We start from the raw sequence: 15,970 nt of genomic DNA on the forward strand, positions 1-15,970 counted from the left end.
ATAGCTATATTGAACACTTGCATAGTTTAACTTTGACAGTAATGATACGTACATTAACGTTAACTCTAAAAGTGCAGTGTTACACAATGGTGCAATACAAACTCATTCTGTGTATAGGTTGGGAGTGTGTGTGAAAGATGGGGGTCCTGATCAAGCAATACCCTGAATGTGCTACAGTATATGTTTTACTATCAATAAATGTATATGTTCTACAAAGAGAAGAATACCACATCAACTGCAAAAGTCTGGGTTTATAGGGACATTTTCAAACAGCAGTCTCAATTTCGGCCAACCCAGGAGTGACACCTGTGGCAAATGTGACACATTCTTCACTAAGATGTCAGCAGCAACATCTGAAGAGGAGAAGAGGAAGATTGCAGTTGAAAGTGAGTTGCACCATCGAAAAGCCGAAAAGGCCTACACACAGCTTCAAAGTGACACTGAGTGGGCTAAAGCCAATGCTGACTGCCATGTCATTTCTGTGGATCTATAGGGGGTGATGTACACCCCTAATCTGACCCACTCCAATGTCTACTATCAGCGGCAGCTGTCAAATTTTAACCTTTGCATCCAGGAACTTGGAAAAGAAGATCCTGCATACATGTGTGTTTGGCATGAGGGGATTGCACACCGAGGGTCCATTGAGGTAGCAAGCTGCATATTGAAGTGGGTGAAGACAAAATTCACGCCACTCACCAAACCAGAGGTGCACAAGTTGATCATCTTCAGTGACAGATGCTGTGGGCAGAATAACAACTGGCGGATGCTCAATCTGATGTCGATGCTCGTCTCTATGGGTTACTTTACCCAAGTTGAGCAGAAGTTCATGGTCTCTGGTCATTCTTTTCTTCCTTGTGATCGATCTTTTGCCACCATCGAGAAGAGGTGCAAGGAGTCAGTCCTTCATACACCTGATGATGTTTCAAAGATGATACTTGAAGCACAACCAGCGAAACCATTCAAGGTGATGAGGATGCAATGTGAAGACTTCAGGCACCTTCCAGATTCTGTCCTCAAGCGACCAGCTGGACTACAGATCACCTCAGTGAGGTGGTTAAAAGTCACAGGTATTGCACAGAAAATAGTTTACTAACATCCCATCAACATGCAACATGTTGTTCTAACAATAAAATATCCTAATGATTCCCTTTTTTTATTCATTACAATATACAGTACATCTCTCTGTCACCACATTTAGCATTAACTCTAAGCAGTTAACTTATTTACTGCTGTCACCTCAGTACAGAAGGACATTTCTTGCCTTTAGCATGGGTTTAACTCAATTCAAAACTTAATTGCTGATCATAGTGTTAAACGCAAAGAGAATGGTTTTCTGAACGTTTTGTAATATTGACCTTAGGGACCTGCATAATGGACATGCATATTGGCACATCACATTGATCCATATTTGATATGTACAAGTTGTGCTTCTTTTGATTGAATTAATTTAATTGTATTCTATTTTTGTAGTTATTCTATGGTATGTTCACATTGAGGGCTTCATTTTAAATGAGACTAAGATTTCATGACTCAACTTTTAAGAAAAGTCATCAGTGCTAAAGTTGATAGACCACCTTTAAATGAACCTCCATACAAATTAATTAACTATATATTGCATTTAAGTTATTTACATGAAGGGCATCTGTACTTGAAAGTACTTAAAACATCATATCAGGTGTTAAAAAAGGACATCTTACAAGTGTCATGCAAAATGTCACATATACTGTTCTTCCACAAACTGAAATCATCGCTGGAGATATACTGTTCTTCCACATTCTAAAAATTAAAATAGCAATAAAATAAGTATTTTTTGATATAACAAAAAAATATCAATTGTTGTTGGAAGATATGAGTATGGTGAATTATTTGTCAACCATAAAACACCTAATGTGGTACACACAATTAATAATATAAAAATAACTGATTATCTTAAAATGGAAAAATTGTCACATATATGGTTCTTCGTCTGTAGGATTCAACTGTGCAGAGACACAACTCATCCAACCTGACAGAGCTTGAGAGGATCTGCAGAGAAGAATGGGAAAATATCCCCAAATACAGGAGTGCCAAGCTCATACCTAAGAAGACTCGAGGCTGTAATTGCTGTCAAAGGTGCTTCACAAAAGTACTGTGTAAAGTGTCTGAATACTTATGTAAATGTATTTTAAAAAATGTTTTACTTTCAAGACATTTGCGAAAATTAATCAAAATCTGTTTTTGCTTTGTCATTATGGGGTATTGTGTGTAGATTGATGAGAATATATATATATATTTTTAATCCATTTTAGAATAAGGCTGTATAGAAACAAAATGTGGAAAAGGTCAAGGGGTCTGAATACTTTCTGAATACATTGTATGTAAATAAGTTATTTCTGTTTTTTATTTTTAAAACATTTGCTAAAATTTTTAAAAGAGTGTTTTTGCTTTATTATTGTGTGTATAATGGAATAAATATATATATTTTTTCAGAAATTGTAGAATAAGGCTGTAACTTACCAAAATGTGGAAAGGGTCAAAGGGTCTGAATACTTTCCGAATGCACAGTAAGTATTCACAACTGTTCCTTTTGACAATCTCTTATTTGAGGTATAACGGGTTACCACTTACTTTCTGAGGTAAAAAGAGCTATCCACCTTCATCAGGGCTATCATTTTTATGTGAAATAATGATCTGTGAATTACCTGGTTTAAAATGTAGTTGAAAGTAACTATTTTACAAGCTCTCTCTCCTCTGATAGCATCACACGGCTCTGCTCAGCGACTCGGCTCTTTGTAGTTACCGTTTCCATCCTCAGAGATATTCACCGCCTCAGCGCCCAAAGGTAATCTATCGCTGTACTCCGAACACACCTCAAATTTGAATGTAGAACCCGGGATAGACTCGGTAACCACACTCCCCTCCACCTCCTCCCTGTCCTGTCCGTCTTCCCCCTCTCCTATCTCACTTGGGTTAGAATTCTTCTCTGACTCCACAAACGACGCCCGGTGGTCGAAATCACCTCCAACCATATGTTTATCCATTTGATCTGGGTTCTTCTGCGCTGCCTTCATGATCAGTTTGTATGTCTTTCCTTGGTACTTGTTTAAGAGATGACAGCAGGTGGCTCCCAGGAGAGGGACTGTAGCCAGCACCAACAGAAAGGTACTAACCATCACTATGATTAACAGAGAAGGAATCTTCTTCCTGGTTGTGATGACTACCTGGACATGACAGTCCTGCCCTCCGTAGGTCAGACACAGAGTGTAGTTAGTGCCTGGTTGTAGGCCCTGGAACTTATATGTGTTGATCCCTTCCTCTATCCGGGACCACTGCACCACAGAGTGTCCATTACCAGTGTTAAAACACAGATAGAGCATGTCCAGAGGGGCTGTTTTGGTTGAGCCTTGATAGAGGCTGAATGGCTCTTTGTTGACGGTCTCTAGGTTCTCATTGTGGCTGAGGTGAAGGTTGTTCTTACTGTTGGGGAGCTGGAGAGGGTTGAGCTGCACTTTGGCCTCGGTCTCGGATACTTCCAACGCGATGACACCTAAGTCAAATGTATATTGCTTCAGCTGGTCCAGACTGAGGTTGAATGCGTGATTGGAGATGTACTGAGTGCTATCGCTGATGCCACACTTACTGTTAAACGGCAGCTCCTTTGAGCCCTCGCCAGCCTTCACTGAGCCATCAGTGTGTTTAACAGACGACCCAGTTGGAACATTCTTGGTCTTCTCAGAGTCGGACTTGGGCCAGTTGATGATATTGTTGGTCATCTTAGGCTTGTTTCCACCAGATGGACGGAGGATCTTATCTACTGTCGTGTCCAGCATGGAGTTAATGGCTAGTTTCTTGGTGCCCGCCACTATTACCTTTGCTGTGCTGTCTGCTTTACCGAGGTCGTTGACAGCTGAGCAGCTATAGTTCCCATCCTCCTTCTTGCTCATACGGGGGATGACCAGAGTGCCGTTCTGGAAGACCAGGAACCGGCCGTTGGTGCTTTTATCGTTGATGGGCGAGTTGCTCTTCTCGCTGACCTCAGAGGGCAAACTGAATGTGAACTTCTGGTTCCCTGCATTCACCACCTCCCAGCTGACCTCTGGTTTGGGGTTGCCCTTGGTCTCACAGTTGAGAATCACCATAAAGCCCTCGTATAGCTCAGTGTTGTCCAGGTTTGGCTGGTAGGTGAGGGACACTGTTGGGGCCTTGCAGTCCAGCTTGGGCATCTTGGTCACCAGGGCCCCTTGCAGATGCTCTGGGGCCTCGCAGACGATAAAGTCCTGCTCTGGGACAGAGATATTAGACTCCGTGATCCAGTCTCTAAGCCACTCCAGACTGCAGGAGCAGGTGAAGGGGTTGTTGTAGATCTGAAGGTGAGACATGGAGCTCAGAGAGCTGAAGGTCCCCTGAACTATAGTAGTGAACTTGTTATTGTTGATCCTCAGGGACCTCAGATCTTTGAGAGTGGAGAAGGCGTCTTTGGGAAGGTTGATAATCTCGTTGTTGTTCATCTTGAGCAGCTGAAGGGCGGTGAGGTTGGCCAGGTCCTCCCAGGGGAAGCTGATGATCTTATTGTAGCTGAGGTCCAGGTTTCGCAGCTGGATCAGCAGTGCCAAGGTGTCCCTCTCGATGGTCACGATCTCATTGTGGGCCAGCCATAGGGAGGTCACCTGAAGAAGAATACTTTATTAATATGTCTTTTGCTGTACCCAGCCCATCCCATCCCATATAATCATATAATATATGCCATTTAGCAGACAAAGTGACTTATAGTCATGCATTCAGACATTTTTCGTATGGCTGGCTCCAGTGGGAATCAAACCCACAATCATGGTTTTGCAAGAACCATGATCTGCAAACTGAACCCCACAGGACCATATTCACAAACACCTGGGTGACGTTAGCACCATATTCACAAACACCTGGGTGACGTTAGGACCATATTCACAAACACCTGGGTGACGTTAGGACCATATTCACAAACACACCTGGGTGACGTTAGGACCATATTCACAAACACCTGGGTGACGTTAGGACCATATTCACACACACCTGGGTGACATTAGGACCATATTCACAAACACCTGGGAGACGTTAGGACCATATTCACACACACACCTGGGTGACGTTAATAAAGCTCTTGGCCTTCAGGAGTTTGATCTTGTTGGCAGAGAGAGAGAGGGTGGTGACGTTGGAGGGGAGGCCTACGGGCACCAGCAGCAGGTCTTTGTAGGCACAGTCAGCGAACTGGTGGGCGTATTTATCCAGACAGCTACAGGTCTCTGGACAACACTGGGCCAGACCCAACACAGAGGTCCACACAGCCAGGACACAGACCAGCCACCACGACGCCATGTTCACCACCTGAGAACACACAGATAAGATGTTAATTAACAATTTATGAGATTCTTTTCTGCTAATCTATACAGATCTTTAAATTACAAAACCCATACATCATAATGTTCTACACAGAAATAATCCTTATGATAATGCATTGAGACATCGTGTTGCACTACATCACGACACTACATCACTACACTATATCATTACACTACATCACTACACTATATCACTACACTACATCACTTAACTACATCACTACACTACATCACGACACTACATCACTACACTAAATCACAACACTATATCATTACTCTATATCACTACACTACATCACTACACTACATCACTTAACTACATCACTACACTACACTACACTATATCACTACACTATATCACTACACTACATCACTACACTATATCACTACACTATATCACTACACTATTTCACGACACTACATCACTACACTATATCACTACACTACATCACTACACTATATCACTACACTATATCACTACACTACATCACTACACTACATCACTACACTATATCACTACACTACATCACTACACTTTATCACTACACTACATCACTACACTATATCACTTAACTACATCACCACACTACATCACTACACTATATCACTACACTACATCACTACACTACATCACTTAACTACATCACTACACTACATCACTACACTATATCACTACACTACATCACTACACTATATCACTACACTATATCACTACACTACATCACTACACTATATCATTACACTATATCACTACACTACATCACTACACTATATCACTACACTATATCACTACACTACATCACTACACTATATCACTATATCACTACACTACATCACTACACTATATCACTACACTATATCACTACACTATATCCCTACACTATATCCCTACACTATATCACTACACTTTATCACTACACTACATCACTACACTACATCACTACACTATATCACTACATCACTACACTATATCATTACACTACATCACTACACTATATCACTATACTATATCACTACACTATATCACTACACTTTATCACTACACTACATCACTACACTATATCACTTAACTACATCACCACACTACATCACTACACTATATCACTACACTACATCACTTAACTACATCACTACACTACATCACGACACTATATCACTACACTATATCACAACACTATATCACTACATCACTACACTATATCACTACACTATATCACTACACTATATCACTACATCACTACACTATATCATTACACTACATCACTACACTACATCACTACACTACATCACTACACTATATCACTACACTATATCACTACATCACGACACTATATCACTACACCATATCACTACATCACTACACTACATCACTACACTATATCACTACACTATATCACTACACTACATCACTACACTATATCACTACACTACATCACAACACTACATCACTACACTGCACTATATCATTACACTACATCACTACACTACATCACTACACTATATCATTACACTACATCACTACACTATATCACTACATCACGACATTACATCCCTGCACTATATCACTACACTATATCATTACACTACATCCCTACACTATATCACTACACTATATCACTACACTACATCACTACATCACTACACTACTTCACTACACTATATCACTACACTATATCACTACACTATATCATTACACTATATCACTACACTATATCATTACACTACATCCCTACACTATATCACTACACTATATCATTACACTACATCACTACACTATATCACTACATCACGACACTACATCCCTACACTATATCACTACACTATATCATTACACTACATCCCTACACTATATCACTACACTATATCATTACACTATATCCCTACACTATATCACTACACTACATCACTACACTATATCACTACACTATATCATTACACTATATCACTACACTATATCACTACACTATATCATTTAACTTCATCCCTACACTATTTCACTACACTATATCACTACACTACATCACTACACTACATCACTTAACTACATCACTACACTACATCACTACACTATATCAATACTTCACTAAATCATGAGATCACTACATTACATCACTACACTACATCAATAAACTACATCACTACATCATGACACATCAATACATCACTACACTACATCACTACACTAAATCACTACACTACATCACTACACTAAATCACTACATTACATCACTACACTAAATCACTACATTACTTCACTACACTAAATCACATCACTATATCATTACAGTACAGCACTACACTACATCGCTTCATCACTACACTGCATCACTGAATCACGACACTAAATCATTACACTAAATCACTACATTACTTCACTACATCACTACAGTATATCCTTTCATCACTACACTACATCACTACACTAAATCACTACATTACATCACTACATCACTACAGTATATCATTACATCACTACATAACAAATATCACCACATTACTACACGACATCACTTCATTACATCACTACATTAAAACACTACACTAGACCACTGCACTATATCACTGCACTACATCACTACATCATTGCACTATATCACTACAACACTACACTACATCGCTACATTACATCACTACACTACATCGCTACATTACATCACTACACTACATCACTAAATTACATCACTACACTACATCACCACATTACAACACTACACTACATCACTGCACTATATCACGACAACACTACACTACATCACTACACTACATCACTACACTATATCACTACACTGCATCACTAAACTACATCACTACATTACATCACCACATCACTACACTACATCACTACATCACATCACCACACTACAACACTACAGTACATCACCACATCACTACACATCACTACATCACTACATCACTACATCACCACATCACTACAACACTACAGTACATCACTACATCACTACACTACATCACTACACTACATCACTACATCACTACACTACATCACCACATCACTACACTACTACATGACTACATCATCACACTACTACATCACTACATCATCACACTACATCACTACATCACCACATCACTACACTACATCACTACAGTACATAACTACATCCTTGCATCACGGCACTACATCGACACTTCATCACAACATCACATCACACCATCACATCACTACAGTGCATCACTACAGTACATCACAACACTATATCACCACATCACTACAGTACATTACTGCTCCACAGCACATCACTAAAGTACATCCCTACATCAATACACTACATCACTACACTACATCACAGCACTACAGCACATAACTACAGTACATCCCTAAAGTGCATCACTACATCACTACACTACATCACATCATTAAACTACATCACTGCATTACTACACTACATCACTACACTACATCACAGCACTACAGCACATAACTACAGTACATCCCTAAAGTGCATCACTACATCACTACACTACATCACATCATTAAACTACATCACTGCATTACTACACTACATCACTACACTACATCACATCATTAAACTGCATTACTACACTATATCACTGCACCACATCACTACACACCACTACACTACAGTAGACCAGGGCTGTGTCTCAGAGAGGGCATGGGGATTACTGCAGCAAGCAGATCTCATACAAATACACTTCAACTAAGTGAAACGACTTCAAGAAAAGGTTTAATATGTTCAATCTGTTTTAATCTGTAATGAAAAGGTTTAACATGTTCAATCTGTTTTAATCTGTAATGAAAAGGTTTAACATGTTCAATCTGTTTTAATCTGTAATGAAAAGGTTTAACATGTTCAATCTGTTTTAATCTGTAATGAAAAGGTTTAACATGTTCAATCTGTTTTAATCTGTAATGAAAAGGTTTAACATGTTCAATCTGTTTTAATCTGTAATGAAAAGGTTTAACATGTTCAATCTGTTTTAATCTGTAATGAAAATGTTCAACATGTTCAATCTGTTTTAATCTGTAATGAAAAGGTTCAACATGTTCAATCTGTTTTAATCTGTAATGAAAAGGTTCAACATGTTCAATCTGTTTTAATCTGTAATGAAAAGGTTCAACATGTTCAATCTGTTTTAATCTGTAATGAAAAGGTTCAACATGTTCAATCTGTTTTAATCTGTAATGAAAAGGTTCAACATGTTCAATCTGTTTTAATCTGTAATGAAAAGGTTTAACATGTTCAATCTGTTTTAATCTGTAATGAAAAGGTTCAACATGTTCAATCTGTTTTAATCTGTAATGAAAAGGTTCAACATGTTCAATCTGTTTTAATCTGTAATGAAAAGGTTTAACATGTTCAATCTGTTTTAATCTGTAATGAAAAGGTTTAACATGTTCAATCTGTTTTAATCTGTAATGAAAAGGTTCAACATGTTCAATCTGTTTTAATCTGTAATGAAAAGGTTTAACATGTTCAATCTGTTTTAATCTGTAATGAAAAGGTTTAACATGTTCAATCTGTTTTATCGTAATGTTATTTTATTGGTTTAGGGCAACCAACTTTCCGTGTTCATACAAATTCATACAGCTACAATTTCACAAAGCTTCCAAATTAACTAAGAGAAACTGCAAGATCCATTTTCCGAGTGGTTTTGATTAGCTCTTTAGTTCACATTAAACTCAGTGCCAGCGAGGCTACTGCTGCAACAGCTCTTTGGCGCAAACTGCAGAGCGCACCATATTCTCTGTCCTTGGTACTGAAACGAATCAGTGACGGGGTGGCTTGTTGCTGTCTGAAATACACTGAGTGTACAAAACATTACTGTTTCCATGACATAGACTTGTGATCCAGGTGAAAGCTATGATCCCTTATTGATGTCACTTATTAAATCCACTTCAATCTGTGTTGATGAAGGGGAGGAGACAGATTAAAGAAGGATTTTTAAGCCTTGAGACAATAGAGACATGGATTGTGTGTGTGTCATTCAGAGGGTGGATGGGCAAGACAAGATATTTCAGTGCCTTTGAACGGGGTATGGTAGTAGGTGCCAGGCTCACCGGTTTGTGTCAAGAACTGCAACGCTGCTGGGTTTTTCACGCTCAACAGTTTCCCGTGTGTATTCATTTTAGGAATGGTCCACCACCCAAAGGACACCCAGACAATTTGACACAACTGTGGGAAGCATTGGAGTCAACGTGGGCCAGCATCCCTGTGGACGCTCTCAACACCTTGTAGTGTCCATGCCCGACAAATTGAGGCTGTTCTGAGTGCAAAAGGGGGGTGCAACTCAATATTAGGAAGGTGTTCCTAATGTTTTGTACATTTTGTGTATATTTTCTTTGTCATTTTGACATCCGAGGTATAACCTCACAAACTGCACTTATTTCTGAACAAAGAACACTAGTGATAAAATAAAGAAAACACAACTGTAATGGGGTTTTCATGCTGAGAAATACAACATTAATTAAACATGGGATGGATCTATGGTTAAAGTCTGATAATGCATCAATCTAATCCTATTTACCCACATTACTGCCCCAAAAACATCTTATTGGGGTCATAATGCATGTTTATATATATATATATATATTTACATAATTATCTCCAGTTTACTTTCTGATTTCAATCAACTTACCTCTCTGAAATTAAAATCCCCAATCCTTGCAGTTATCCTAACTGAGCACTATCTGGATTATATCTTCTTTATAACACAAATTAGTGGTCAAAACAAGTAACGTCCTCTGTAGTAGATCCTTTTACGTGACTTTTCTCCACGCTGATAACGGTAGGTGGTGGAAGAAACATATTTCTCCCGGTAGGATGATGCGGTGCGATCCGAGCCAGTTTCCTCTCGCGACTGACTGACAGAGGACGAACGGTCCGCTGCGCGCTCCTGCCGTTAGTCACAGCGATGGTAGAGTTTGTGATCGCGCAAGCAGCCTCTCCCCATTCCTTCACCATCATCAGTCCTGGATTAAAGATAGGTTTACAAAGGCTCCGGGTTCGCCTGCCATCCACGAGAAATATTGATAATTTAAACACTAATGTTTAATTCATTGTTATGTCGACCTAAACTCATCTCTGACGCCATTCTCCCCAGAGTTGGTTTTTCCAGTTACAGGCTTGAGAGATTTCACCTAAACATAAAAGATGAGGAGTTATTTGTAAACATGATGAGTTGTGCTCTGTTGAGTTGGGGATTTAATAGGTCTGAATGGTTGTAACGAAACATGTTATTGTTGTCAAATATGGATGAAAGCTAAAAAATAAAAAATCACATTGACAGAACAGGAAAATGTGCGGTCCCTCAATTGCTGGCGAAATTATAGGGCTACACAACGATACATTTGATCATTATGATTATAATAATGAGGCATTGGGCTAATTGGAAAATATGTATATAGCACTACAGTGTAAATCTATTTGCACCAAAGAAAATAACTGATAAACAACAATACAGATTTAAAAAAATCTATATTAAAAGGCGTGGGTGTGGTTGGACGCCCAGGGGCTGATATAAAAACCACGCCACAAGAAAACTATATACAATAAGAAAGCAAAAAATAAAAAAGGTTTGTTAATAAAACAAATAACAAAACCCATGAATCATAAATGTACAAAGGAAGCAATCAGCAATCAGAAGAAGGAAAAAAACCAGTATTTGTTTTGATGGAATAAAGGAAGACAGAAAGATATAGGCCTATTGACCTGAGAAATCAAATCATTCACCATATCAGAGGTGTTGGCTTTAGGCCAACTTCTGGATACAGTCTATAATGGATCCATTTTCAAGTAGCTACTGCCATCTTCTGGTAAATGTTTGACCCGCTGTTCTCCAGTAACAGCCTAATTTCAAGATGATGAAACTTGAAACTAGATTCTGAAATAAAATCTTTGCCTTACAATTTATCACACAAAGAATTAAATCAAATCAAATGTATTTATTTATATGTATTTATATAGCCCTTCTTACATCAGCTGATATCTCAAAGTGCTGTACAGAAACCCAGCCTCTTCTGGCTGTGCCGGGTGGAGATTATAACAGAACATGGCCAAGATGTTCAAATGTTCATAAATGACCAGCATTGTCAAATAATAATAATCACAGTAGTTGTCGAGGGTGCAACAAGTCAGCACCTCAAGAGTAAATGTCAGTTGGCTTTTCATAGCCGATCATTGAGAGTATCTCTACCACTCCTGCTGTCTCTAGAGAGTTGAAAACAGCAGGTCTGTGACAGGTAGCACGTCCGGTGAACAGGTCAGGGTTCCATAGCCGCAGGCAGAACAGTTGAAACTGGAGCAGCAGCACGGCCAGGTGGCCTGGGGACAGCAAGGAGTCATCATGCCAGGTAGTCCTGAGGCATGGTCCTAGGGCTCAGGTCCTCCGAGAGAGAGAAAGAAAGAGAGAAAGAGAGAATTAGGGAAAGCACACTTAAACTCACACAGGACACTGGATAAGACAGGAGAAATACTCCAGATATAACAGACTGACCCTAGCCCCCCGACACATAAACTACTGCAGCATAAATACTGGAGGCTGAGACAGGAGGGGTCAGGAGACACTGTGGCCCCATCCGATGATACCCCCGGACAGGGCCAAACAGGCAGGATATAACCCCACCCACTTTGCCAAAGCACAGCCCTCACACCACTAGAGGGATAACTTCAACCACCAACTTACCATCCTGAGACAAGGCCGAGTATAGCCCACAAAGATCTCCGCCACGGCACAACCCAAGGGGGGGCGCCAACCCAGACAAGAAGACCACGTCAGTGACTCAACCCATTCAAGTGACGCACCCCTCCTAGGGATGGCATGGAAGAACACCAGTAAGCCAGTGACTCAGCCCCTGTAATAGGGTTAGAGGCAGAGAATCCTAGTGGAGAGAGGGGAACTGGCCAGGCAGAGACAGCAAGGGCGGTTCATTGCTCCAGAGCCTTTCCGTTCACCTTCACACTCCTGGGCCAGACTACACTCAATCATAGGACCTACTGAAGAGATGAGTCTTCAGTAAAGACTTAAAGGTTGAGACCGAGTCTGCGTCTCTCACATGGGTAGGCAGACCATTCCATAAAAATGGAGCTCTAAAGGAGAACGCCCTGCCTGCAGTTGTTTGCTTAGAAATTCTAGGGACAATTAGGAGGCCTGCGTCTTGTGATCGTAGCGTACGTGTAGGTATGTACGGCAGGACCAAATCGGAAAGATAGGTAGGAGCAAGCCCATGTAATGCTTTGTAGGTTAGCAGTAAAACCTTGAAATCAGTCCTTGCCTTAACAGGAAGCCAGTGTAGGGAGGCTAGCACTGGAGTAAAATGATCAAATGTTTTGGTTCTAGTCAGGATTCTAGCAGCCGTATTTACCACTAACTGAAGTTTATCCTCTTACATCTAGACGTTCCGCTAGCGGAACACCTGCTCCAATATCCAATGATAGGCGTGGCGCGAATTAAATTCCTAAAAAATACAAAAACTTCCATTATTCAAACATATGACTATTTTACAGCATTTTAAAGACAAGACTCTCTTTTATCTAACCACACTGTCCGATTTCAAAAAGGCTTTACAGCGAAAGCAAAACATTAGATTATGTCAGCAGAGTACACAGCCAGAAATAATCAGACACCCATTTTTCAAGCTAGCATATAATGTCACAAAAAACAAAACCACAGCTAAATGCAGCACTAACCTTTGATGATCTTCATCAGATGACACGCCTAGGACATTATGTTATACAATACATGCATGTTTTGTTCAATCAAGTTCATATTTATATCAAAAAAACAGCTTTTTACATTAGCATGTGATGTTCAGAACTAGCATTCCCACCGAACACTTCCGGTGAATTTACTAAATTACTCACGATAAACGTTCACAAAAAACATAACAATTATTTTAAGAATTATAGATACAGAACTCCTTTGTGCAATCGAGGTGTCCGATTTTAAAATAGCTTTTCGGTGAAAGCACATTTTGCAATATTCTGAGTACATAGCCCGGCATCACAGGGCTAGCTATTTAGACACCCAGCAAGTTTAGCCTTCACCAAACTCCGATTTACTATTAGAAAAGTTTGATTACCTTTGGTGTTCTTCGTCAGAATGCACTCCCAGGACTGCTACTTCAATAACAAATGTTGGTTTGGTTCAAAATAATCCATAGTTATATCCAAATAGCGGCGTTTTGTTCGTGCGTTCAAGACACTATCCGAATGGTAAAGAAGGGTGACGAGCATGACGCATTTTGTGACAAAAAAACTCTAAATTTTCCATTACCGTACTTCGAAGCATGTCAACCGCTGTTTAAAATCAATTGTTATGCCATTTTTCTCGTAAAAAAGCAATAATATTCCGACCGGGAGTGGTGGTTTTCGTTCAAAGAGAGAGAAAGTAAACATGGAGTCGACTCATGCACGAGCCTCAGTCTCATAGTACTCTGACCGGCCACTATCCAAACGCGCTAATGTTTTTCAGCCAGGGCCTGCAAAGCCACGATTCAGCTTTTTGCCGCCTTCTGAGAGCCCATGGGAGCCGTAGGAAGTGTCACGTAACAGCAGAGATCCGCTGTATTGGATAGAGATAATCAAGAAGGCCAAGAAATGGTCAGACAAGGTACTTCCTGTACAGAATCTTCTCAGGTTTTGGCCTGCCAAATGAGTTCTGTTATACTCACAGACACCATTCAAACAGTTTTAGAAACTTTGGAGTGTTTTCTATCCAAAGCTTATAATTATATGCATATTCTAGTTTCTGGGCAGGAGTAATAATCAGATTAAATCGGGTACGTTTTTTATCCGGCCGTGAAAATACTGCCCCCTAGTCATAACAGGTTATTTAGTGCTTTATCCGGGTAGCCGGAAAGTAGAGCATTGCAGTAGTCCAACCTAGAAGTGACAAAAGCATGGATACATTTTTTGCATCCTTTTTGGACAGAAAGTTTCTGATTTTTGCAATGTTACGTAAATGGGAAAAAAGCTGTCCTTGAAACAGTCTTGATATGTTCTTCAAAAGAGAGATTAGGGTCCAGAGTAACGCCGAGGTCCTTCACAGTTTTATTTGAGACGACTGTACAACCATCAAGATTAATTATCAGATTCAACAGAAGATCTCTTTGTTTCTTGGGACCTAGAACAAGCATCTCTGTTTTGTCCGAGTTTAAAAGTAGAAAGTCTGCAGCCATCCACTTCCTTATGTCTGAAACACAGGCTTCTAGCAAGGGCAATTTTGGGGCTTCACCATGTTTCATTGAAATGTACAGCTGTGTGTCATCCGCATAGCAGTGAAATTTAACATTATGTTTTCGAATGACATCCCCAAGAGGTAAAATATATAGTGAAAACAATAGTGGTCCTAAAACGGAACCTTGAGGAACACCGACATTTACAGTTGATTTGTCAGAGGACAAACCATTCACAGAGATATCTTTCCGACAGATAAGACCTAAACCAGGCCAGAACTTGGGTTTCCAATCTCTCCAAAAGAAGAGACAATGTTCTGTCTTCCGTTTTATACTATTTTAGCTCTTTGCCTGTTGTGTTGTTATGTGTATCCATTGGGCTACTCAGTCTCTTTCCTCTTTCCAAGCCCAGCTGCACTTACTATCCATGTACCCCATCTAATGTCTCTCTGGAGTACTG

General features: G+C 39.9%; 1 protein-coding gene across 1 annotated transcript; it reads right to left on the minus strand.

The window, feature by feature from the left end:
- Nucleotides 1-2,431: 2,431 nt before the first annotated feature.
- LOC115184267 (immunoglobulin superfamily containing leucine-rich repeat protein 2-like) lies at nt 2,432-11,238 on the minus strand. Its single transcript, XM_029745313.1, has 3 exons — nt 10,974-11,238; nt 5,095-5,340; nt 2,432-4,646 (listed from the first exon to the last, which is right to left on the minus strand). The coding sequence occupies exons 2-3, from the start codon at nt 5,329-5,331 to the stop codon at nt 2,754-2,756; spliced, it is 2,130 nt and encodes a 709-aa protein (XP_029601173.1). The 5' UTR covers nt 5,332-5,340; nt 10,974-11,238; the 3' UTR covers nt 2,432-2,753.
- Between the last annotated feature and the right edge of the window lie 4,732 nt (nt 11,239-15,970).

This window comes from Salmo trutta, unplaced genomic scaffold (genome assembly GCF_901001165.1).
Source record: "Salmo trutta unplaced genomic scaffold, fSalTru1.1, whole genome shotgun sequence".
In the NCBI taxonomy this organism is placed as follows: Eukaryota; Metazoa; Chordata; class Actinopteri; order Salmoniformes; family Salmonidae; genus Salmo; species Salmo trutta.

What these genes read in the sequence shown, in the direction of transcription:
- LOC115184267 (XM_029745313.1), bottom strand. Translation starts at nt 5,331, where the DNA reads ATGGCGTCGTGGTGGCTGGTCTGTGTCCTGGCTGTGTGGACCTCTGTG. An exon ending in GCTTTATTAACGTCACCCAG is followed by an intron (nt 4,647 to 5,094) that starts GTGTGTGTGTGA and finishes ATTCTTCTTCAG; the next exon opens with GTGACCTCCCTATGGCTGGC.